At 35.9% G+C, this 25,366-nt stretch overlaps 2 protein-coding genes and 1 long non-coding RNA gene across 3 annotated transcripts; all 3 read right to left on the bottom strand.

The window, feature by feature from the left end:
* Positions 1-1,823: 1,823 nt before the first annotated feature.
* LOC126265595 (uncharacterized) lies at positions 1,824-2,597 on the bottom strand. The gene is made up of 2 exons (XM_049967521.1): positions 2,313-2,597; positions 1,824-2,144 (listed from the first exon to the last, which is right to left on the bottom strand). Exons 1-2 carry the CDS (start codon positions 2,595-2,597, stop codon positions 1,824-1,826), a joined length of 606 nt encoding a protein of 201 aa, XP_049823478.1.
* Positions 2,598-16,762: 14,165 nt separating this feature from the next.
* On the bottom strand, positions 16,763-17,257 carry LOC126265537 (uncharacterized). The gene is made up of 3 exons (XR_007548030.1): positions 17,204-17,257; positions 17,056-17,151; positions 16,763-16,997 (listed from the first exon to the last, which is right to left on the bottom strand). It is a non-coding gene; the product is annotated as an uncharacterized LOC126265537 (long non-coding RNA).
* A 3,280-nt stretch (positions 17,258-20,537) lies between these two features.
* Positions 20,538-21,552, bottom strand: LOC109607218 (activity-regulated cytoskeleton associated protein 2-like). Its single transcript, XM_020023737.2, has one exon. The coding sequence runs from the start codon at positions 21,545-21,547 to the stop codon at positions 20,798-20,800; it is 750 nt and encodes a 249-aa protein (XP_019879296.1). The 5' UTR covers positions 21,548-21,552; the 3' UTR covers positions 20,538-20,797.
* Between the last annotated feature and the right edge of the window lie 3,814 nt (positions 21,553-25,366).

Here is a 25,366-nt window from a genome sequence, read left to right on the forward strand (position 1 = left end):
AGTTTTTACATCAAACTGAACAATCTCGAAGTCTTTGGCTGCAGTTACAGCTAACATTGTTCGTACTGATTCGTATCGGACCACTGGAGCATACGTCTCGTTGTAATCAATGCTTGGCCTTTGCGAATAGCCTTTTGCTACTAAGCGTGCCTTATGTCTTTGAACTTTTCCTTCAGGGTGGAGTTTGTATTTGAAAACCCATTTACTTTTAATTAGTTTTTGGCCACTTACAGGTTTTACCACCTGCCAAGTATCATTTTTTTGAAGTGACGCTAGCTCTTCTTTTATAGCTATCTTCCATTTATCAGCATCAGATGCACTCATAGCTTCTTCAAAAGTTATTGGTTCATGCATTTCAAATACATCGACCATGTTTGCCTCTAACAGGTAACGATTTGATAAGCGTATATTTAACCGATCTCGTAGATTGTAGTTAGATCGTATTGGCTCCACTTGAGGTTCTCCTTTATCTTCGGATTGTTCATCATGCTGAGCTTCAATCAGATTCTCTTCATTTTCATCGTTCTTGTAAATTATGGCTGGCCAATTGTTTTTTTTTCCTTGTCGAAGTTTTCAGCTTCATCAAAGATAACATTTTCCGAAACTGTTACTTTTTTGGTCTGAACATCAAACAATCGATAATTTTTGCTATCTCCTTCAAATCCAACAAACACTCGCTTTTTGGCTTTTGCATCAAACTTCACGCGTTTTTGAACTGGAATATGTTCGTAAACTACTGATCCAAACACTCTCATGTGCATGAGATCTATCTTTTTGCCAGTCCACAACTCATACGGTGTTGATTTCGGTGCTTGACTGGTAGCAGTTCGATTCATTACATTACATATTGACTGTATCTGCCCACAAACTTTTTTGACAAGTTGCGGCTCGCCCATTCTGTTCCGGAGTAAAAGACGCCGTTCGTTCATGTATGATACCTTTTTCTGTTAAATAATTGTTAAACATTTTATTCACGTACTCAGTTCCATTATCCGAACGAAGTACTTTGACAACCCGATTAAATTGATTTTTAATTAATTCAACAAAAGCCTTGAATTTCTCTAGCACTTCGCTCTTATGCTTTAGCACATACAGATATCTAAAACCTGTGGTATCATCCTTAAATGTAACGTACCATCTTGCGCCACCTATGGATTCAGTTGCTATCGGACCAACCACATCAGAATGTATCATTTCACCCGGTCTATATGTACGTTTTTCGGTTGATTTGAATGATACCCTCTTGGACTTTCCATAGATACACGCTTCACACACAAATTCACCTTTCTCAGGTAATTTCATGTCTTTCAATAATCCAAGCTTGACTGTCTCTCTCATCGCAGTCAGACTAATATGGCCAAGTCGCTCGTGCCATAACTTAAAGTCGTCTTCTACAATATTTGCTTCGATGGTTATTGGTACTCGAGCAAGCATTCGATAAGTGTTATTTGAGTGACGTATTGCATTTACAACCACATTGCCATTAAGACTAAAAAACATTTTATCGCCTTGAACCATGGTGGAAATACCCAAAGTAGAAGCTGCACCTATGCTAAATAAATTTTTACTCAATCCAGGAATAAACTTTACATTTGTAAGCGTGGCCTTGTTCCATTTACCATTTAAATATACTTCAATTGGAACAGTACCTTCCCCTTTAACTTCAATCACTGACTTATCTGGTAAATTCATTGCTTGCGATACTAATTTAAATTTACCAAACCATTCACGATGGGATGTCATGTGGAATGAAGCGCCACTATCCGCCAACCAAGCGTCATCGGAGTTTGCGGACAAAATAACACCCTCTTCAACATTAAACGTTACTCCACCAGAGTTAGAATGACGATCATAGTGCTTCTTCTTTGAACGGTACTCAAAGCAAAGTGTCCAAAATTTTGACATTTGTAACACTTCACATTTCTCTTCTGTCTTTCACCATTAGCAATCTTCTTTTCTTCTTTACCAACTGACTTTTTACTCACAACCAAAGCTTGTAGAGGTTCTTTATTCGCCTTAGCCTCAATTCGCACTTCACGCTGCAATAGTTTCATTTTAAGTGCTGCAACGGTCTTCTGATTGTCAGCTACGCTATCCCAGGTATCGACAATTACTTCATAGTCATCAGGAAGATCGGTTAAAATCTTACACATTAGCGTTGTATCGTCAATGGTATGTGATTGAAGTTTACATTACTTGGCCAGATTCTCAATTTTTGCAATATGACTCGCCATACTTCCACCATCAAACTTGTACTTATGAAACGATTGGATCGCACACATCTTACTGGCTGTATTTTTTCGTTCATATACCGACAACAAACTGATCCACATGTCCTCTGCAGTCTCACAGGCCGACACATAATCTAATTGATCAACATTGATTGCCGTTAAAATCGCCAGTTTTGCTTTAGCATCTTTCTTAATCCAATTTTGATCACCAGATTCGTTGGTCCCATCTGGCCTTCTCTCGGTGCCATTGACGATCTTTCGCAGACCATAAACATCGAGAAAAGTTTGCATTTGAAGTTTCCACAATGTAAAGTTCTTACCATCTAACTTATCAAAATGGGGAACCCCAACCTTATCTTCCGCCATTTTTAAGTGAGTCACACACTATAAGCGAAGTTGTATGTCTTACTAAATGTCGCAGTGGAAGCGTACTAGGCCCATAACCTGTTATATTATATAATTAGAGCAATTTATTGTAAGACATACTTCAAACTTGAAAACTGACAGTTATCATTACATGTCATTTTTATTGTTACAACTTAACAAAAACAAAAACACCAACACAGAGCGTGAAACTCAAAAAAAAAAATAATTAAGTTATTCAACATTCATATAAACCAACTTCCGGATTATTGTGCCCTTTAAATATCTTAAAATCCTTTTGGCGGACTGTCAGTGGGCTTCGCTATAATAATTGTTAAATTGGCTCAACATTATCACTGCATGGGTAATGTAGGGGCGTGTCCCGATAGCTCACATGAGCTCTCGGAAAGGATAACAGTTCATGAATCCACGGTGGCATTTGTTTAAAAGCAGTTTTTACAATTACATTGCATGTATGAGAAGGGCAAGGAAATTTAGTCGCATTGGGACAAGCCATACTAAGTGTAAAAAATGAATTTTTGCTTCCAGTCATCACAGATGCATTATTGGAAGACAGTGGGTAGATATTGAAAAATAGAATCTGGCATTTTATTATTTATGACAAAAAATGATTTTTCAGACATTCCGCTGTCGTATTTTTTGCGTCAAGTTTCAATACTATCAACGGATCTGTTCGAACATTCATCGTCTCTTTTTTAACATTGAAATGGCATCCATTTTTGTCGTTTTTACATCTAAATATATGAATATAGTTTGGATCTTCTTTTTCTTGATTTGGGGTCCTCTGTTCACTGAAATTTGAACTTGTAATTTTATTTGCTTCAAACTTTTTATTTGCACGAATTCCACATGCAATATTTTGGTGTCTGTTATTTAGACTCTATGTGACTTTATGTTTATTTAAACTCTTAAAACTACAAGAAATAATAAAAAAAACTAAACACTAATTACAAATAATGTTTTAAAGTACATATTTATGAGAAGAATCTAGTATTTTTTATGAGTGTGATAATGTTGATAACTCGCCACGGTGAAGAGGTTCATTTCAAAACTCGCATTTGAAGCAAGTCAACTTTCTTTTTTTATGTGCCGCACAAACTACGCTGTTTCGTTGGGCATATAGCTTTTGGCCTTTATTGTCTATCCGAATTAATTTGTGCTTTTTGATGTATAGCGAAAGACGTCCAGGCGGATTAATTTTATATCGTGGAATCCGTGGTGCCAAGTTCCATGTATCAGGTTGTGGCTCTTCAATGTCCATCAATTCCAGATATTCAGTTTTTTTGTCAGTTATAAGACAGTGTGATAATTCTAATATATATTTTTTATATGGCAAGCTACTGATATATGATAAATAGGAATTGAAAAATGAACAATTTAACAAATACATTACTGCCCGCTTAGTCCACTTTGTTTTTCGCAATAATGAGTAATACGAAAGGTACTGGTCTGCCCAATCAACACCTTTCATATAGTTGTTGTTTTATATTACGGATTTTGGTTTCATTATTTTTGTATTTGTGTGCCAATCTGTATTGGAGATTCTCTCTTTGACTGTCAAATTTGTAATAATTCCTTTTCTCCAGAAAATTGAATGTCCGCGTTGCAACTTATTATTTTTTAATTCATGTAGAAGTCCTCGGTTTACTCGTATTGTTCTACAACTTCGTATTTTATGTTCTGAAAGAGTTTTGTTTATATCTGTTATAATAATTATCCATAAACACATGATAATGTTTGTCTTTATAAGGAGTAAGAATATCTGATATTGTTTCCGCCAATTTCCTTTCTTCTCTACAATACATTTTCATATTACAAATGTAAGCACTTTTCGATTCAGCCACAACTCTCACCAAGATTCCATATTTAATAATTTTCGAGGCATTATAAACTTTAAATCCCAATCTTCCACACCATGGTATGATGCTTTCGTCCAGTGAAATCTCTCTTCTTGGTGTATATGTAAAGCCAAAGTAATAAATCCGGATTTATATATACTATCCAGTCGTTATGTATAATATCTACTCAATTTAGTCAAAGTGATAAATGACATAGAATTAATCATATTAACCAGATATTTTATATACTATCTTGGAAGACTTGGATAAAGGAATAAAACAAGTATAGGTGAAGATTATAAATGTTTATTTCAATGTAACTTAAGCAGAACTTATAAATTAAAAGCTCACTAGCCATAACACAAAATAAAAAAACAACAGAGATAAATATGAGTATTTGGTATCACAGTTTAACGATTCCAATAATAAAATATTTAAAAACAACGTTAATAGAATAATAATAATTTATTCTTACAAGTTAGGCTTTTGTGACATTTTGAGTTATACAAGAGGCTTAACTTCTTACATTTGCATCTTTTAGAAACCTATTCGCCAGTACAGTTGCAATGCTGAAATGGCAGCCAAGATGTGACTCTTTTTTTTGTACATTCTCGGATGGAAACTTCGTTTTGAGAAACAATATCAAGTGTAATAAATGTTTTATTGAAGACAGTGAACTGATTCCTAGAGTTAAGTTGATTTAGAATCCCATGCTTAGCGCCTAACTTATACATTCCTTTGTCTTATGAGAAATTGTAATAGCTATTATGTTTCTATCATCGGCTTTGGCAATGTCTACATCGGGAATTTTTACCACTACTTTATCACCAGTATGATCAGCGGGATATTTTACCGAAGATAAAGCTAACATTTTATTGGCTTGCCTTTTTAGAGATTGTCTAACTGAGTTTCTGATTTTTCCAATGTCTTCTTTCTTTTTATCGAGAGCAATAACTGTTTATTCAGTATTTTGCTTTATATTTGGGTCTTTTTATCAGGTTTTCCGTTTAGGCTATCTGGATTTTCAAGTTGCGAAGCAGTGTTTAAATTTGTGATTTCTCTTTCTATTCTTTCTTTTTCATTATTCTCACAGTTCCACGGTAGGTGGAATGTCTACGTCAGTCCATTGATGTATAATTTCTTCTTCATAATCATTTTCACTTTCATCATCGCTAATTGGTAGTGGAAAAACTCGAGTCCTTCTCATAGGTCGTATAGAACTATCACTATCATTATAGTCAATATCACTAACATTATTATCAATACTAACTCTCTTTCATCGCAATCAACTTCAGACAAATCGTCTACATAAACATCTTCATTTTCGAGTGAAACCATATTAAAGCATTTCAAAATTTATTGTAAGTAGAATTTGAACAACCGAACAGCTTCAAACCACAAAACATACTAAATACACATGTAAAATGACGCATGGATTGCGCAATGTGGTTGCAAACCCTACTAATACGACTCCCGTCTTTAAGCTACAGTCGAGATAAATTGTACCAACACCATCCCCGCATTTAAGCTGCAATCGAGAGAAATCGTAGTACTACGACTCCCGTCTTTAATGTGTTAATAGTAGACAAAATCATCACTTTATATGACTTTTTTTAAACATTACAATATTAAAAATAGTTGTTACTTGGATCTTTCTTAATGCAATATCCTACTTCTTTGAGCCAATGGTCATTGAATTTAACGAACTTTTTATTTGAACTAACTTCTGCCATAATTCTACTAAAAATGTACAAAAGGTTCAATACTCTGTGGAACAAAAAAAAAAGATAGGCAGAACAAATAATGATATTGTGTTTGTAATAATACTCAAATACAGCAGAGTATAAAAACCGATTTTAACAGTGATTTCGCCTCATTTAAAGATTCCGACAATAATATGTGACCAATCGCGATTATAAAGATTTTTTATAAGTGGCAGGTGATTTTTTAAATATATGCATTATTTATGGAGAAAATGTGCTACGTCTGTGTGTATATGACAAAAATTGTGTTTTTGGGTGAAGCAAGCATTGGCATACTCTGTAATTGTCATCAGTGACGACTTCTTTGGGTGGTGGAGTTCCTAGCATTATCCAGTGCCTCAACCAGGTTGCAATGTGAAAAGTGGTATGTTTTTCGGAATCCGTTTGGCACACAGAAATATTATCACTATTTCATAAAAAAATATGTGACCTATTTCAAATGTTCACATGAAAACGAATAACTTTGTAATAATAAATGTGACAATCATTTAGAATTTTAAGTAAGCTAATGTAATACCTGAGCGAGAACCATCAGCAAATCGAACATTTTGACATACTTGTCCAGAAGCATCAATTACAATTTTCGACCAATTGTCATTCTTATAATAATTAAAATAAATGTGAAGTTGCTGTACTGAAATGTAATTCACATAAAATGGATGAGCTCCAATATAATGGATTGGATTTTTGTATGTGGTAGCTTTCATTATTGGCAAAGCAGTTAGTGGTCTTGAATATATGATTCATTTACAAATTCTACTTTAATTTGTTTAATAACTGTTTCGCTATATATGTGTGATGGTACTTTTCCATCAAAGTACATTACACTATTTACAAAATTTTTACGGAAAACAGATGGTGCAGTGGATGTTTCAATCATATGCTTTCCATATATATGCCGCTCTGGATTTCTGTACGGTCGTTTTGAATATTTGCCTTTGATGGGTGGTACTTCCAGTGTACAAACCCCCTCCACAATTTCTTTCTCAAAATTTTGAATAAAGCAAGTAATTTTGATACCACAGTCTTAAGAGCTTAAAATGTAAGTAATTAATACTTACCTTTTATCGTAGCATCTGATGAATTTAGTCTAGCACGACTTAAAAGAAATACTAATGAAATATGACGTTCGGTCCAAAGTTCTGTTGTTAAAAGGATTTACTATTTCCCTATTATAAGAATGTGATAAAACCGATGTTGTTAAATTCTGGATTTATCATGTTGTGTATATGATCTTTTTTCTGTAATACTTTGTGTTGTGTTTCGATGGTCGAGTGTTCTGTGAAATAAAATAGACTTAAAACTTATAAACTCTTTTCACATACTGTAAAGGAGTACATCATGAATGGCACGGTCGGATTATATTGTGATCCAACATCTCCTTAATTTGTTCGTCTATGATCTGTCTCTCATTTGGAGATACTCTATATGGGCTCCGAGATTTCTACTTCTATTCGATGCTTCGTTAAATTTGTCATTCCCATGTGTTTTGTGGCTTTGGAAAATACATCATTGTATGCTGCCAGTAAGTCCACTAACCTGTGTTTGAAGTCTCCTTCCTTCAAATGATCCAAATTGTGGTCTTCTGCCGTCACCTTGTCGTCCGTGTCCCTGCTGAGCAGTACTACGCCCTCCTCGGGTTCTACTTTTCCTCTTGTATGTAAGAATCCCAATGTAATTCCTTTCAGGATTTTTTCTCGCTGATAACCTACGCACACCACGTGCATCCAGTAGTCGCCTCGACGGTGGTAGATCTTATATTTTCTTCTAAGTCGTTTCTTTGTGAAAAATTTATCGTTTTCCTGTCCTCCAAGTTTAGTTTAATGCGTTTCGTCTTGCCAGCCTCCAAGTACATATCTTCCTTGACCGTTACTCTAATACTATAACGGTCTGTATTTTGTTTATTTGATTCTTCCTTTGTTGTGCATTTTGTATCCAGTTTTCTCATTTGCGTATTGTCTTCTTCGACGGTCTCTTTTTTCTGTGCTCCTATATTTATAGTTAAGCCTGGTGTTTCTATGTTTATTACACCTTGCTTCAGGTTGATGGCGACATCGTTTTCTACCAGGAAGTCCATTCCTAATAGAAGCGGGTCTGGCAGCTGTTCAATTACGTTGGCTACACAGGTCATTTCTTTTCCCTCAATTTGCATCATGACTTCTGCTTTTCCAAAAACTGGGGTTCTCTTATCGCCTGCTACCAACAATACTCCTTTTCTGCTACTGTCGAATCTTTTGACTACTCCCGCCGATAACACGTTCCTTTCTGCTCCTGTGTCGACGATTGCGGATATTTTTTCATTGTTTATTATGCAAGGTATGGTTAAGATGTTGTATTGTTTTCTGTCGCCATACCCTCTATTAGCGAGGACGAGAGGGAGTTCTAGTTTCGTCGTCCACTTCCATTTGGGTGTTGATATTTCTGGTGTGTGTTATAGTTTTCTGGACAGGAGACGGCATAGTGACCCACCCTGTTGCATCTGAAACAGCGTGGTCTTCCATAAATAAATATAAATATTGTACATTAGTGATGTTTTGAAGTTTTTAAATATATATTTATATATATTTATATATATATAAATTACATCGCACAATACGATGACTCCAAAGGAAACCCGAGACCGCTTGATCAGCAGAATAAAGTTTATATAATAACATTTTTTCCGTTGTAAATTCACTCTATGTCTTGCCATTGTTAAATAAAGTCTTTTTAAAAAGTCAATCGTGTTTTTCGAAAATAAAAGTGGCGCAGTCGGATCGGATGTGTTAACGTTTTGGAAACCTTAAAATCCTTATTTTGAACCCGAAAATCTGGTTTCGCGAGTGAACCCACCGTGGACTTTCACGTAACAAAACGGTGCTTTTCAAAGCTTTGCAACACAAGAACTTACGAGGTCTTCGAGTAGTGAACATTTGGTTGGAATTGACTTTCACTCAGTGAAGCTCCTGAAAAACTACGACGACTCCACAGCAGCTGGGAAATTCAGACAGTCGAAGGAAAATCGGCAGAACCTCAGGCTTAATGTGGCGACTTTTGTACTGGTAAGTCATAGATGTCAGTTAGTGGTAGCGATTCGGAATCGGAAACTACATCCGACTATAATTTTAAAATTCGATTACCTAAAAACCACGAGGCACGAAAACTCGCTTTTAAAAATTTAGGCATCGATAAAATTGGCTCTACTAGGGTTAATACAAAAAACGATTCGCTTTCTGAAGAAACTATTAAACAAATAAGCAATTTAACGCTTAATACAGAATTAAATAATTCTAACAAACAAATAAGCATGTCAGACTTTAAAATTGAATATCTCCAAATTGTTCCTGAGTTTACTGGCAATTAGTCACTTCTTAGTGAATTTATTCAAACTAGTGAACAATTAATTAATCAATTTTATGACAAAGTTAATGTTAATTCGTTTCAAAATACATTTCTTTTAAGATGTATTCGAAACAAGGTCAAAGGCACCGCCGCGGATGCAATAGCATCATATAACATTACAACGTGGGCTGATTTAAAAACAGCACTTCTTGCCACATACGCTGATAAACGCGACTTACATACATTAATAATGGAATTATGCAACCTTAGACAGGGAAACCTAAAGCCCCTTGAATTTTTTAATAAAATTCAGACTAATTTGAATTTGCAAATTAGTTACATTCATAATCATTCGGAAAGTGCTATAGAGAAAGAAATCTTGATAACCCATTCTCAGAAACTTGCTCTAAGAGTGTTCCTGAAACATCTAAATGGTCACTTGGGCGACTATCTATCAACTCGCAACCCTGAATCGCTAAACTCCGCATTACACATTCTTACGAATGACTTCAATATTAATGATAGAACACCTGCTAACATAAAACAACAAAATTTCCCAAAACAAAATCCTTTGCCCGTCGTATACAAAAATACTCAAAACCAATCTAATGTATTTAGACCAAATCCGAATTTCCAGCAAATGTACAAACCAACACCAATGAGTGTTGTACAGTCAACCAGATTCACAAAAAATAATAACCCTCATAACAACTTCCGACAAAAAAATCGAAATCCTCCTGAAGAGCTACACAATATAAATACTTCTGAAGATCAAAGTAATGAGGAGGAGACGGATACCGAAATCTTAGAAACTGACCTATCTGAAGAATTCCATAAATCGAACGAACAGTCTACCGATGAACAGAATTTTTTAGAGTTCGAAGCCTCGGAACCAGTCACTTATTATTACTAAACACGGAATTCTCAAAACCTTTATTACCTTACATATCTATACCAGTAGGAAATGTAAACTTAAAATGCTTAATCGATACTGGATCTACTAAATCTTTCATCAACCCTGAGATTGCGAAAAATTACTTTTCTGAACACATAAAGAACGACCCATACAAAATCTCAACGGCTCATGGCACCAGTCATGAACACTTCAGCATGACTATGACCGTGCCAGAAATTTTTAAAACCAAAAATAAATCCTTTAAATTTCACCTTTTTAAATTTCATAAAATTTTTGATTGCCTATTAGGGTTAGATAATCTCATATTGCTTAACGCAAACATCAACATACCTGCCAGGAAATTAGAACTGCCTAATACAAAAATTAACATTAAATTGGAAGGTCTCGATCTAAAACTCATACCATTCTCGATCCCAGATCAGTTAATGTGGTTAAAGTACGTGTAAAAAATGTTAAAGACGGTATTGCAATTTTACCCCATCAAAAAATTCACAATGTCGAGATCCCTGAAAGTTTAATTAATATCAAAAATAATGAAGCATTTACAACAGCTTTAAACGCTTCGGAAGATACTATTTCCGTCAATCTATCTGATCCAATTGAAGTTATCCCAAATTCTGAATTTGATATTAACCCTCCCGATTTTGAACAAAATCTAAATAATTTCAACGTAAAGAAATTTGAGTTCGATTTAAATAAAGTCAGATTAAATCACATGAATAAAGAGGAAAAAACCGAAATTATAAAACTCTTAAAATCATACTCAGACATATTCCACTTTGACTCTAACAAATTAACTTTTAGCAATACAGTAAAACATAGAATAAAATTAAAAAACGAAACCCCTATTTATACAAAAACCTACAGATACCCCCAGATTCATAGACAAGAAGTACAAAGCCAAGTTAGGAATATGCTAGAACAAGGGATTATCAAACCATCAGAATCTCCGTGGTCATCCCCTATTTGGGTTGTACCTAAAAAGAAAGATGCGTCAGGAAAAATAAAATGGCGTATTGTTGTGGATTACCGCAAACTTAATGAACAAACTATCAATAATAAATATCCTCTTCCCAATATTACCGATATTTAAGACAAACTAGGCAAAAGTCAATATTTTACAACACTAGATCTTGCCTCTGGGTTCCACCAAATCGAAGTCGACCCCAGGGATACAGAAAACACCGCTTTTACAGTGGATAATGGCCATTATGAATTCGTAAGAATGCCATTCGGTCTTAAAAACGCACCTTCCACCTTTCAGTCACTTATGGACAACATTTTAAGAGGAATACAGAACGAAATATGTTTCGTATACTTAGATGATATCATAATATATACTACTTCCCTTCAGGAACATTTAGACAAATTAAAATTAGTTTTTGATCGCCTCAGGAAGCATAACTTTAAAATTCAATTAGATAAAAGTGAATTTTTACGTAAAGAAGTAAAGTATTTAGGTCATGTAGTAACTACGAAAGGAATTAAACCAAACCCCGAAAAAATCATTGCAATAACTGAATATCCAATTCCAAAAACTACCAAACAATTAAAAGGATTTTTAGGATTACTCGGATATTACCGAAAATTCATAAAAAACTTTGCCAAAATAACTAAACCCCTCACAAACTGTTTGAAATAAGGTAATGACATAAACGTTAAAGATCAAAATTATATTAATTGTATAAACTTTTGTAAGAAACTATTGACCAATGATCCAATACTTCAATATCCGAACTTTGAAGAACCATTCATTTTGACTACCGATGCTTCAAATTATGCAATAGGCGCGGTCCTAAGTCAAGGAAAAATCGGATCCGACTTACCTATCGCATACGCATCTAGAACACTAAATGAACACAAAATAAATTACAGCACCATCGAAAAAGAGTTGTTATCAATAGTATGGGCTACAAAATATTTTCGGCCGTATTTATATGGACAAAAGTTTACTATAGTAACAGACCATAAACCTCTACAATGGTTATTTTCAATTCAAAATTAGTGCGATGGCGTTTACGCCTAGAAGAAATCGATTATGTAATCGTTTATAAGAAGGGCAAATTAAATTCCAATGCAGACGCACTTTCTCGACCACCTAGTTTAAACATTCTTGAGACAAATTCAGAATCGGACCCCATTTTTCAATATATGCAAGAGTTTAATGAAAATCTCACTGGAAGTACTACAGAACCCCAAGCTGATGACAACGTTTCTTTAATCGTTCAAGTACCTCCTGATAACGAACAGCAAATGGAGGAATACAATGACACAATCCACACAAACCAATTTGTGTGCCAATTTCCGAAGAACCCCTTAATGTGTGATCAAATCAAATCCACTTTATGTCCGTCAAAACAAGACCAAAATTAGCTACTATTATGCGACTATTCGATAACACAAAACAAAGAATTACAGTTCAAATTTCAAAAACTAATTATCTAAGCGATTTTAATAAATTCATTAAAGAATATGTTGCTCCAAAAATTAATTATTATTGCTACTTTGACAACGATACTTTGTATGAACAATTCTGTTCAATCCTAGCACAAAACTTTAACAAAAATCTCAAATTCAGAAAATGTAACAAAATCCTAACTGATATAGAAACAATCGATGACCAACAAAATTTGTTGAAAAATTATCACGAAGGAAAATACAACCATCGAGGTATCACTGAAACTATTCTAAAACTCTCATCACGTTATTATTGGCCCAATTTGCAAAAGTCTGTCAAAAATTACATAAATAATTGTGAAACTTGCAAGCTTGTTAAATACGATAGAAAACCATTGAAATTAAAATTTAATATTACCCCCACACCTACGAAACCATTTGAAATTGTGCACATAGATGTTCTCAAATACGAACACCATAAATTTCTTACAATAATTGATGCATTTAGTAAATACGCACAAGTATATTACTTGGAAACATCTCAAGCAATAGAGATAATGGAAAAACTATTAAGTTTCTTTTCACATCATTCAACACCCACCATGATAGTATCAGATAACGGCCCTGAATTCGACAACGGACTTATCTCTGAATTCCTTGTTTTACATAAGATAAAAATACATTTTTGCAGTCCACATCATCCCGCAAGTAATGGCTTAATAGAGAGATTTCATTCCACCTTTCTGGATCATTTGAACATATTAAACAATAGACCAGAATTTTCTGATGATTCTCTAAAGATTAAAGCTCTTCTAGCAACCATAGCCTACAATAGTTCAATTCATAGTACAACCAACCAACACCATTCGAAATCCTAAATTACGATATGCAAGAACCTTTAGATATTAATTTAGAAACCACTATTCTCAACAATTTTGTTCAAAACCATAAAGAAAAATTGGTCGCTCTATACGAAATCATAAACGAACGACTTTTAACGAATAAAACAAAAATTATTAATAAATTAAACGAGACTCGCGAAGATCCACCCGAAATCCCCGAAACGGTCTTTGTAAAAAGCAATTTTAGATCTAAACAAAGAAATAAATATAAAAAGGAAAAGGTTTTAGAAATCGACGAAAAAAGGAAAACATTTAAACCAGAAATTCCTAAAATCAAAACTGGTAGGAAATTTAACAAACTACATTTGGAAAATGTAAAGAGACCAACTAAAGATGAAACATTTCCGATTGAAGGTTCGTCATCGTCCAATGGACAACCATAATGGCAGAAACAGATATAAGTGATAACCCCGGTATACTCTCAATAAATTTAGGAACAGCCAAGTTGCAAAACTTTTCTCACACTTTTCTACATTATTATGATACTTCTATAATCATAGCAAATTACAAAAAATTAGTGAATTATTATGAAGAAACAGAAATGTTAATCAATAATAGTTCTAGATACAAAAATGCACTCGAAAACTACACTAAAGTTTTAAGTTATCTTATTAATCTTATAGACGAAAAAATAATCCTATTTAAAAACTCAGATAGAACTAAAAGAGGTCTAGTAAACGGACTAGGAACTATAATAAAACAAATTACTGGAAATATGGATGCAGAAGATAACCAAAGAATAACAAATATTGTAGATCACATAAAACAAAATCAAGAAAATATAGTGCACCAAATTAATAACCAATTTTCAGTCAACATTGAAATCATTCGTAAGTTCAACCGGACTGTTGAAGACATTCAACATAATGAAAAGTCTATTGTAAAAAATATATATTTGATACAAAAATTATTAAATGGTTCCCAGGAACATATAGATGTTTTATGGACAGGAAATACACTAAATCAGCTTATTCAGTTATTTAACATTGTTTTGAATATATTTCAGGATATCGAGAATTCTTTATCTTTTTGTAATCTCAATTCTATTCACCCAAGCATAATTTCGAAAGTTGAACTTATTAAAGAACTCAACAGAATCGCATCGTATTACCCTAATAAACTACCCTTTTTATCGATAAGCCAAAATATTCATAACTATCAATTAATTATGAAACCAAAATGTTTGATTCACAAAACAGAAATATTATATTTCTTCTATACGATTGACTTTTTAAAAAGACTTTATTTAACAATGGCAAGCCATTGTTATTATATAAACTTTATTCTGCTGATCAAGCGGTCTCGGGTTTCCTTTGGAGTCATCGTATTGTGCGATGTAATTCCTCCCATCGTAGTCGTATATATTGAAAACTCCTACATCTAGTAGCAAAACGTATAAAAAGGTGGTTCCGGATAGATGGTAAACGTCGAGCGTTTGTATACTTGCTGGTTCTATTTGTTGTATATTGTTTGACAGTTTTGTGAATTCTAGTTGTTTTAAGTTAATTTGGGGAAGTTTATCCTTCTCTGTGACGAGTGGTTGTAGGTTGGTAGGCTCCAATAACAAAGGTTTTCCCAGATAAGTGTCGTTGAATATTAATCGTTGTTCGTTAATAAATAGTCGCAACTGTTCTATAATATATATATATATATATATATATATATATATATATATAGATGTATCTAATATATATTGATATAATATATATATATATATATATATATATATATATATATATATATATATATATATATATATATATATATATTATATCAATATATATTAGATACATCCGTGACATGGAAAAGGATATTGTGCACGATATAATACTATCCATGATAGGACAGCAGGAGCCAATTACGAATAGAGGATTGCCTGTGCCTTTTCTGATGAGTGTTTTGTTAACACTACGTTTTTATGCAACCGGTAGTTTACAGGTGATAATAATTTTGCGATAGATAAAAATTTAAAACATAAAATTAAATTAAAACATTAAATTAAATTGCAGATTGTGTGTGGTGACCTTAGGGGACTTCATCAGGCCACCGTAAGTCGAGTAGTAAGGAGGATTACCGACAGAATTTCGGCACAAAGTCGAAATTTCATCAAATTTCCTCGTGTTGGGGAGGAACTCCAGGAGGTTCACAGAAAATTTAACAGAATTGCAAATTTTCCAAACGTAACAGGATGCATTGACTGTACCCACGTCCCTATAAAAAACCCAGGGGGACCCCATGCAGAACTCTTTCGCAACAGAAAACGCACATTTTCGATTAACGTCCAAGTAGTAGGTGGACCGAATTTGGAGATTTACAATATTGTCGCTCGGTATCCAGGAAGTTACCATGACAGTCACATTTTTAATAGGAGTTCTGTTAAAGGTATGTTTCAGAGAAGAGAACTCCCTGGGTATTTATTGGGAGACGGGGGATATCCTTGTTTACCGTATCTGTTGACTCCATTTCGGCAACCGCGTACATCGAGGGAAATACGATACAGCCGAGCACACATAAGGACGAGAACGACTGTTCGGTGTCCTAAAATGCAAATTCTCATGTTTGTCCAAAACACTGGGTAACAAAATAGAGACGTCTTGCTCTATTATTGTTGCATGTGCAATCTTGTATAATATAGCAATTATTCATCAGCGTGATTGACGATTTGGATGACATGAATGTTGATATACATAATGATGATATAGACGTACCTATGCCCGTACCAAACGATGGTTTAGGTAATTTATTTAGACAAAATGTTGTAAATAATTACTTTATCTAGAACATTTAATTCTAGTGAATTAAAATAATTTGTTCAATCAATTACTTAAAAAATAAATAAAAAAATAAAATATTAATAAATAATAATAAATAAATATAATAACAAATAAATATAATAATAAATAATAATAATAAATAATAATAATAAATAAAATAAAATACATATTATTAATTTTAATTTTTATTTTATTAATTTACTAATTACTAATTTAGATTTAGGCTACGTCTTTTCTCCTCCAAACTTAACCTCGCCTCCTCCACCTTAAACGTTGCCTCCTCTAGTAACGCTTTTTTTATTTTTTTAGTTTCTTGGAAACTGTATGAGGCCTCCTCTGCTTTTCTCTTTGCCTCCTCCAACCTGTACTTGGCCTCGCGATATTCATTCTCCAGTGCAATGAACTTCATACGTTCATTTGTTAACACTTGATAACACTTTTCTTTTTTTCTTTTTCTTAGCGTTTCAGGAACTGAAACAACAATTTATTTAAAATTTACCCAAAAACAATGAATTTATTAATAAATTACCTGTATGTTTCGATCTGGTTAATTCAACACCACTTCCTGTTGGTGTTTCCTGTTGGTCTTTGGAATCTCCTCTGCTTGTAGTACAAGTTGCCCCATCTTCAATTTATTTAAAATTTATCCAAAAATAATGAATTTATTAATAAATTACCTGTATGTTTCCTACTGGATGATCCAACACCACTTCCTGTTGGTGTTCACACTCTTTGGAAACTTCTCCGCTCCTACTACAAGTTGCCCCATCTTCTAAAATATTATATATTTTATATTATATATATATATATAATATAAATAATTTACATACCATTCGAAATTTGACTTAAAATTAAGCCATCGGAATCATTTGGATTTGAAATTTCGAAATCCATATGAGAGAGGAGGTTGTCAATTACAGGCTGAGGTTTCGGAGACAATGATGCTCCTCCACCGCCTGTAGCCATTAATTCCCTCCTTTCCTCCGCCAATTCACTCTTCCTTTTCTTTTTAACTTTATCCCACAACCTCTTTAATTGAATGATTGTTCTCTGTAAATATTTTAATTTAGTAAGTTACCAGCGATTTATAATAATAATATATATTACTTACCTTTTCATCGGCCGCCGCATTAAAGTCTTGTTCAATTTTTACCGATGCCTTTTTTTTGTTTCAATATTAAATTGATCGGTTTTTTTATCCTCAATGATGGGATGACTCGCCAAAATCTGGATAATCAGATCTTTGTCGTGAACGGAATATTTCGTTGACATTTTATTTTTTCACAATTTTCACTGCTTAGATGTTAACTACACAAAAACTAGAAAAATAAGATTACTGTCTAACTAATATACAAACTAGGTAAAGTTGCAGAATCCGTTACTAAGGAACATTATCTAGCGCATGGGTCGTGAGGCGCTGATTTCGCGCTTCTTGAACATTTTGAAGTGCAGTGTTGTTGGGTTACTGGGCAGATTGAGAAACGAGTGAGTGAGCGAGCGAAAAAAGTGAGTGAGAGATATTTGGCGGTTCGCCGGAGAGGCGAACGACTATGCAACGCAATTTTTACTCCATCTCCACGCCGGCGAGTCGCCGTCCGCCCGCCAGGATGAGTCTCCGGCGAACGACTATGCATACAGCCGTTAGCTTTCCATATCTTAGACATTGTTTTTTGAATGTTGAAGTTTCATGCAACCATATTTGACATATCACACATTGGATCCAATCCGATTTTGATTTGGTAAAATTGTAATTTACAAAACATTCTACACATTAATCATAAACTGTTGCTTTTTTATTCGTATTTTTCATTTCAGAATTAACGTTTTTCACTTTTAATATCTCTTCAGTCTTTTATCGAATTTTCGTCTCTCTTCCGTTTTATTGCTATTCCTTTGGTGGCTTTTCCTATAGTTGTTTTTAAACCTATAACATTTTCTTCATTTTCACTGCTGAAAATTTGCATTTTTCTTTCGTTATCAGATTCAGTTTCTCTGCTGGTAATATTGACATATTTATTGATCTTTTCATTCTTACATTGAAAGTGAGTTGTCAGTCATTAGTGTGATCATGGAAGTTGCAGCAACAGCGTATATATATATATATATATAGTCATTATGCATTGACCGGAAAAAGAAAACGTAAATGCAGAAGATGGTGGCAAACAAATATGTATAGACACCAAGATACGCATGGTGGCGGGAGTTTAATAAGTTATTTAGAACATAATTTTTAAAATCTCCTTTTGTACGTTTGTGCGTAATTCATTACCGTAATTTTGTAATTTTTACCAACCAGTTTACCAAAAATTTGGCATTCGGTTTCTTGCTACGGTCTTGCCAACTACTCTAGTAAATTAAATGCATGATCCAGCCTCGCGTCCTCCGACACCCTCGCTCGCTTTTTTTGGGAGTCTGTGGTCTCGATGAAGGCGCCTCTTCCATCGAACTTTCGTTTGGAGACGCAGGTTCGACGATCTATAATAAATTAATACAAAGAAATACATATTCAAGTGTTTATTCATAAAAAATTAAAATTGTAAAGGCAGGACGTTGTAGAATAATACGATCAATTAGAAACACAGTTTTATTGGAAGCTACATGACATACAATGACAGCTTGACGTTTCTTCCCGGTTCGGGTAGGTAACTCTGGTTACATACTCCCCTTTTGGATTCTGAAAATGCCTCGTTCAGGATCCAACACTTAGGCGGTCGAACTCTACTATTGGGACGGGTTTTTCCTTGGTCGCCCCTCTTCCGAATTGGTACCACTGGCGTTGAGTCCGATTCGTTCGTCAGCACGAACTTACGAATAGCGGAGACATGATATGTTCCTAACACCTCATTTGACTGGTCCGTCGAAGCGACCTGATAAGTAGTCGGGGAGGCTTTACGGACTATAATATATGGGCCATCACGACGAGGAGTTAGCTTTCTGCTAAACCCTAGAGAGGCCTTACTAAGGGTATGTACCTCGATCAAAACCTTTTCGCCTGGGACAAACTCATCCGCACATCGGCGATGTCGATCCTTAGCTGCCTTGGATGCATCTTGACGACGTTCACGATTCTTACGAGCGCAAGACAAATTGGGTCGTCGGGTAAACCGGAACGGAACTTATCGATAAGTCTTTGAAATATCGCGGGTGCCGTTTTCAAACCGAAAGGCATCCGCTTGAAACGGAACATACCGAATGAGGTAACAAACGACGTTTTATCTCGATCTGGTGGCTTAATTGAAACCTGCCATTATCCGCAGCGAAGGTCAAGGGTTGACATAAAAGGCATCGGTCCCGCAGCCTGGAGCAGATCATCCATTCGAGGAAGTGGGTAGCGGTCAGCTACTGTGATGCGATTCAGTGCTCTATAATCTACGCATACACGTAAACTACCATTCTTCTTGGGCACTAGGACTACTGGAGCGGAATACGGGGATTCGCACTCTTCGATGACGTCATTTTGTAACATCTGATTCAATTCTTTCCTAAGAACAGCTTGCTGTGCAGGAGACATACGGTATGGTGGTACTGAGATGGGTTCTGCTTCAGTAAGTCTTATTGAATGTTCAGCGTAAGGTGTTGGTTCATCAAATGGCCTGAAGATGGATTCGTTTTCCATAATCAGCCGCTGCACTTGACTTTTCTGTTCTGCACTCATCGCAGTCGTGCTAACTTCATCATTATCTTTCAGTGAAGTACTGCTTGCAATATCTAGTGTTGGTTCGGTTGTCGGCACTGGCAACATGTTTTGAAACTCCTATGTTTCATTCGAACTTTCCGCGAAAAACCACCGCATACGAGGGATATCAATTATGACGTTTGCAGCTTTAATAAAATCTACTTCGAGAAGTGAGTTCGAACGAGTATATTGTGGCATAGCGATGAATCTGATCGGAATGTTTTTGTGGCGCACACGCACATGTGTGTCAAATGCGACTGCATCAACCTTCCGCGGTTCACCGTCGGCGAACGAAATCGTAACCACTGTTTTTGTAGCTGAAAGTCGGTAGGTGTTGAAATAATCTCTCACCTGCAATGCTACATCTAGCACCGGTATCCACCATCACTTTTCCTTTGAGTCCCTCGATCTCTACGTCCATGAGTGGGCGGTCACCATTGGTATCGAATTCACTTCGACACAGGTCCAACTGAAGAAGTTCCACAGACTGAGTGGGAGTGTTTCTTGGGTCTGCACTTTTGCAGTTCGGGCAATTACTTCTAATGTATCCGGATAAACCGCACCCATAACAAGAGAATTTTGGCTTTTCTTTAACTCAAGTAGTAACTTCCACAAGTTCTGATTTCTTCACAGTATCTTCCTTTGCACGTTTGCGACAATTTGCAATCAGATGACCATAGAAGCCGCAAAATGAGCACTTTTGGCGTAGTGTTTTGGACTTCTCTTCTTCCTTGACTTTTATCGACTTGTTCACGTCTACTGAACTGTCCATGTAACTTGTTTCAATTGATCTCGCTTTTGTTATCAATATTTCAAAAGAATCGAACGTATCACGCGGTACACCACGTCGAATACGCGCATGCAAAAGTCCATAAACCATATCTATTTGACTTTTGACTGGAATCGGATCATCCGTTGATGGAAGCATTGCGAGGAGAGCTCGCGCCTTGTTTACAAAAATGTCTGTTGCCTCTTTGCCTTGTTCAGAAGCAAAAAGTTCGTGATAAATTTGGTGTGGGGGTTTGCTTCGACCGAACGCGTGACGAGCTGCCTCAATTGCATTGGCCCATGTGGTATTTCCGGCTTTTACACCTTGCCACCACGTAGCAGCATCTCCATCTAAAAGCATCGGAAGACCCAATAACGCGTTTTCGTCAGAAACCCGTGCACATTGTTTATATACCGTTACGGCGTCGATGAACGCGTCGACACTCTCGCCCTGTTTTCCCGCGAATCGCGATTTGCAACCGGTAAAGTTCCCATCATAAACAGGAGCAGGCGGTGATGCGTTTTGATTTGCAGCGATCATACCAGCCAGTAGCTGCTGTAGCATCTCTTGTGTCATTACTACATTTGTCATCTTTGGTGATGAGCTTGTACTAGTTTTGGAATCTGATTCAGAATCTTCTCGACCGAAGATCGTATCCTTGATCAGTGGGGTTTGTATTATCCCTACCTTCTACTTCGGTTTTGTTCATAGATATGAAATCCAGCACCGTTGAACAGGTGAACTCGCGAAAACACTATAAACTTCCGAACCGCACTCGAAAAGTTTAGAGTCTACGTACGCAGTAGATATCCAGAAGGAATGCTTCGAGAACACCTCGAATTGCAATCAAAAGATTGATAGAACACAGCACAGCACCAACCACGTGGAATATCCGGAAAACAGTTCTTTCGACCGGTGACGAATTTTAATTAATTGTTCGTACTACAACGCGCACTGTCTATTTATCACATTTGCCGCACGTTGGGTACCCACTTGACATACAATGACAGCTTGACGTTTCTTCCCTGTTCGGGTAGGCAACTCTGGTTACAAAATGCTATTATCTTAGGAAATTTTTAAAATAATTTTTAATGATTTAATTTTGGGGATATTTTATACATATAATAATGTCAATTAATTCTAAAATGGGAAATTTATTCTTTTGTGTTCTTTTTATTATTGTGTGGTAATTACTAATTTCCATTGTTTGTAGTAAGTAAACCCAATTTGGACAATACAATTATTACCTGTATTTTGAAAAATAACAAGAAGACTTGTAATGTTTACAAAAAATATTAAAATTTATTGTACATATTTTAAAATTTGTTTATCGTTTTATGGTGTCATTCATGCTTTTACATTGAATCTATTTATAATTAACGAAACCTTGCTTTATTCGTTAATCACAAATATGTTTGAGAAGAGAGTCCTAAACAAAAAAAAATGTTACAAACAAATATTAAAACTGTATCAGCAATCTGAAACAATGTTTTTACTGCATATTTTTACTCTTCATAGATGCCTGAAACAGAATTGGAATGGCTTGCAGTTGCAGAAGAATATGAAAAGAAATGGAATTGTCCACACCGTTTGGGAGCTTTAGATGGGAAGCATGTGGTGATCCAAAAACCTATACTCAGTGGCACTGAATTTATGAATTATAAATCTACCTTTAGCATAGTACTTTTTGCTCTTGTGGATGCTAATTATAATTTACTATTTGCTGATATAGGTTGTCAAGGACGAATTTCGGACGGAGGCATCTTTACCCAATTACACAAAAAAAATGAAAGCAAATGATTTACATTTTCCACAACCGGCTCCTTTAGAATCGAGAGAAAAATGTATCCCATTTTTTTATTGGTGACGATGCATTTGCTCTAAGCGACAACGTAATAAAACCTTTTTCTGGATATTTTCCTAAACAAAGTTTCCAAAGAATTTTTAGTTATAGAATGTGTCGAGCTCGAAGAGTAGTGGAAAATGTATTTGGAATCATGTCAAGTGTTTTTCGAATTTTACGAAAACCATTGCTGCTTGATCCAGAAAAAGCGCAATTAATTGTTTTAACAGCAGCGCACTTACACAATTTCTTGCGAAGAAATGAGATATCATCAAATTATTACACACATTTGATCAAGAGACAGATAGAGCTTTGATTCCAGGAAATGGGCGATCAACTGTCGAAGAAAACAGAAGCTTATTCAAATATTCTACAAAGATCAAGTCAAGCAGCCCAAAATATTCGAAGAGAATTGGCATATTTTTTTACTACGGAAGGTCGAATTAATTGGCAGGACAATTATGCATAAAATACCCATGTATTTACTTTAACCAATCATTAAATATAAATAAATAATAATAAAAACTTACCGTGTCAATTCTTGCCCTAGGCTCGTTTTTGTTACATAAAAGGGCCATTTTTTCAAATGCAAACCAACTGCTTTCATCCTTTCCTACAAAATAGAAAATTTATTACTTTCACTATTTTCAAATTACTATTCCCGTAATAGTAGTTTTAAAAAATATAATTCTATATTTTATAATTTAAAATTATGTAAAATGTTTTATTATAAATATTAATTTAGTAAAATATTTACTTACCTTTTCCCGTGCCTTGACTTTTTTTATTTTGGCCTTTTCCCGTCGTAAAGAAGAAAGCAAGGACCCGTCCAATTCTGCGAACACTGGTTTGCGCGCTTCCTTTGAAGGTACAAGAAAACCGACAACCGATGGATCGTTGCGAACCATTCGCTGAATCATAAAAAGGCGCGCGATTGCGCAATCACCCCGTGGCGCAGTTCGCGATGGCGTTCGGCGCGGAATTTTGTTCAAGTCTGTACGGGGTTTTATGCTTCGTAGACACCTGAACAATGTTCCGCACTGAACGCTCTCGCGAAGGCGTTGCATATATATATATATATATATATATATATATATATATATATATACATATGTAGTATTATTCTTATATTCTTGGAAAAGAAGATACGTGCAATTTTTGCAAGTTGTGTAGATTATTTGATTTAAAAAATAAATTCGTAAAAAGATTATGATTTTTATTTTTTTCACAATCTACTCCACGTATAGTTAGATGTTCTATAAAAAAATTATTTATAGTTGTGTGTTAAATAAACGTGACGTTTTGTCTATTAGTACATATTTTTAGGCTTTACAATTGAAAAAATCATTATAACCCTATCACACCGGCCTATCATTTTCAGCGGCAAGAAGATGTACGACGCTCCCGACCTGCCATCCGTCGAGAGCCTCTTGGATCTGTACGGGGAATTTACGAATCCACATCGCCAGCCGAAGACGACCTCGCCCACATTCGTCCCCATCACCGAAGAAGACGTCCAACAGGCGTGCGCTAACTGACGCACGTCTGCACCAGGACCAGACGGCTTCACCATCGCGGCCGCCAAAAAGTTACGTAGCCTCCATTGGTTCATCGTCCTGTCCGCCATCCTTTGCCGGAACGTCCCCCCAGTTCGTGGAAGGAACTCAGAACCGTCCTCGTCCTGAAGGACGGTGACCGCCGATTGACCACCGATTGGCGTCCAATCACCATCGGCTCCGCGGCCTAGAGACTTCTCCACCGAATTCTCCACAAGCGACTACGGGACGCTGCATCGCTTCACCAAGAACAACGAGGCTTCGTTGAGGTGGACGGAACATTGGCCAACACGCTTGTTCTGGAACACTACATTGGTTCCCGGCCCTCACGCGCATGGGTGTCGACCCTGAGATACATCATGGGAACGTTCGACGACTCCACCACGACCATCAAGGTAGGCTACCGTGTCTACCAGGCCCATACGCATACGTCGGGGAGTGAGGCAGAACGACCCCATGAGTCCCCTTTTGTTCAACTTCGTTGTGGATGAACTCATGGAGAAACTCAATCACGACTACGCTGGGGGAACAATAGCCAGTAGCCGCACCATCGCCGCCATGGCATTCGCGGACGACTCAGTGCTAATGGAGGACAGCCAGGAGAAGCTGCACGATATTGCAGCCTTCTTCCGTGGACGTGGGATGAGGCTTAACCAGGAGAAGTTAACATCGATTTCGGCTCTACTAGCACATGGAAACAAGAAACCGCTTACCGCTGAGAAGCCCGTCTTCATGGTGGACTCCAAGAAGATTCCTGTGGTCCAAGTATTGTCCACCTTCAAATACTTGGGCCACCATTTTGGTCCAACCGGAATCAACAAGCCCTCCGTCTGCAACTGCGGGCCCCACTGAAGCCGGACTACAAGATTGCACTGCTGAGGGAGTTCCTGATACCCAAATTTCTTTACGGCCTGCAAAACACCAAGACGATAGGCACCCTTCTTAATGACGCGGATAGGACCATCAAGGCCGCGGTAAAGAAGATCCTCCACTTAC

The sequence above is a fragment of the Aethina tumida genome, chromosome 5 (genome assembly GCF_024364675.1).
Source record: "Aethina tumida isolate Nest 87 chromosome 5, icAetTumi1.1, whole genome shotgun sequence".
Classification (NCBI taxonomy): domain Eukaryota; kingdom Metazoa; phylum Arthropoda; class Insecta; order Coleoptera; family Nitidulidae; genus Aethina; species Aethina tumida.

Bases quoted from the DNA above. Each gene is read 5' to 3' on its own strand.
- LOC109607218 (XM_020023737.2), bottom strand. From the start codon at position 21,547: ATGACACAAGAGATGCTACAGCAGCTACTGGCTGGTATGATCGCTGCA.
- LOC126265595 (XM_049967521.1), bottom strand. From the start codon at position 2,597: ATGGCGGAAGATAAGGTTGGGGTTCCCCATTTTGATAAGTTAGATGGT. The intron at 2,145-2,312 runs GTATATGAACGA...CTAATGTGTAAG, and splicing joins TGTGGATCAGTTTGTTGTCG to ATTTTAACCGATCTTCCTGA.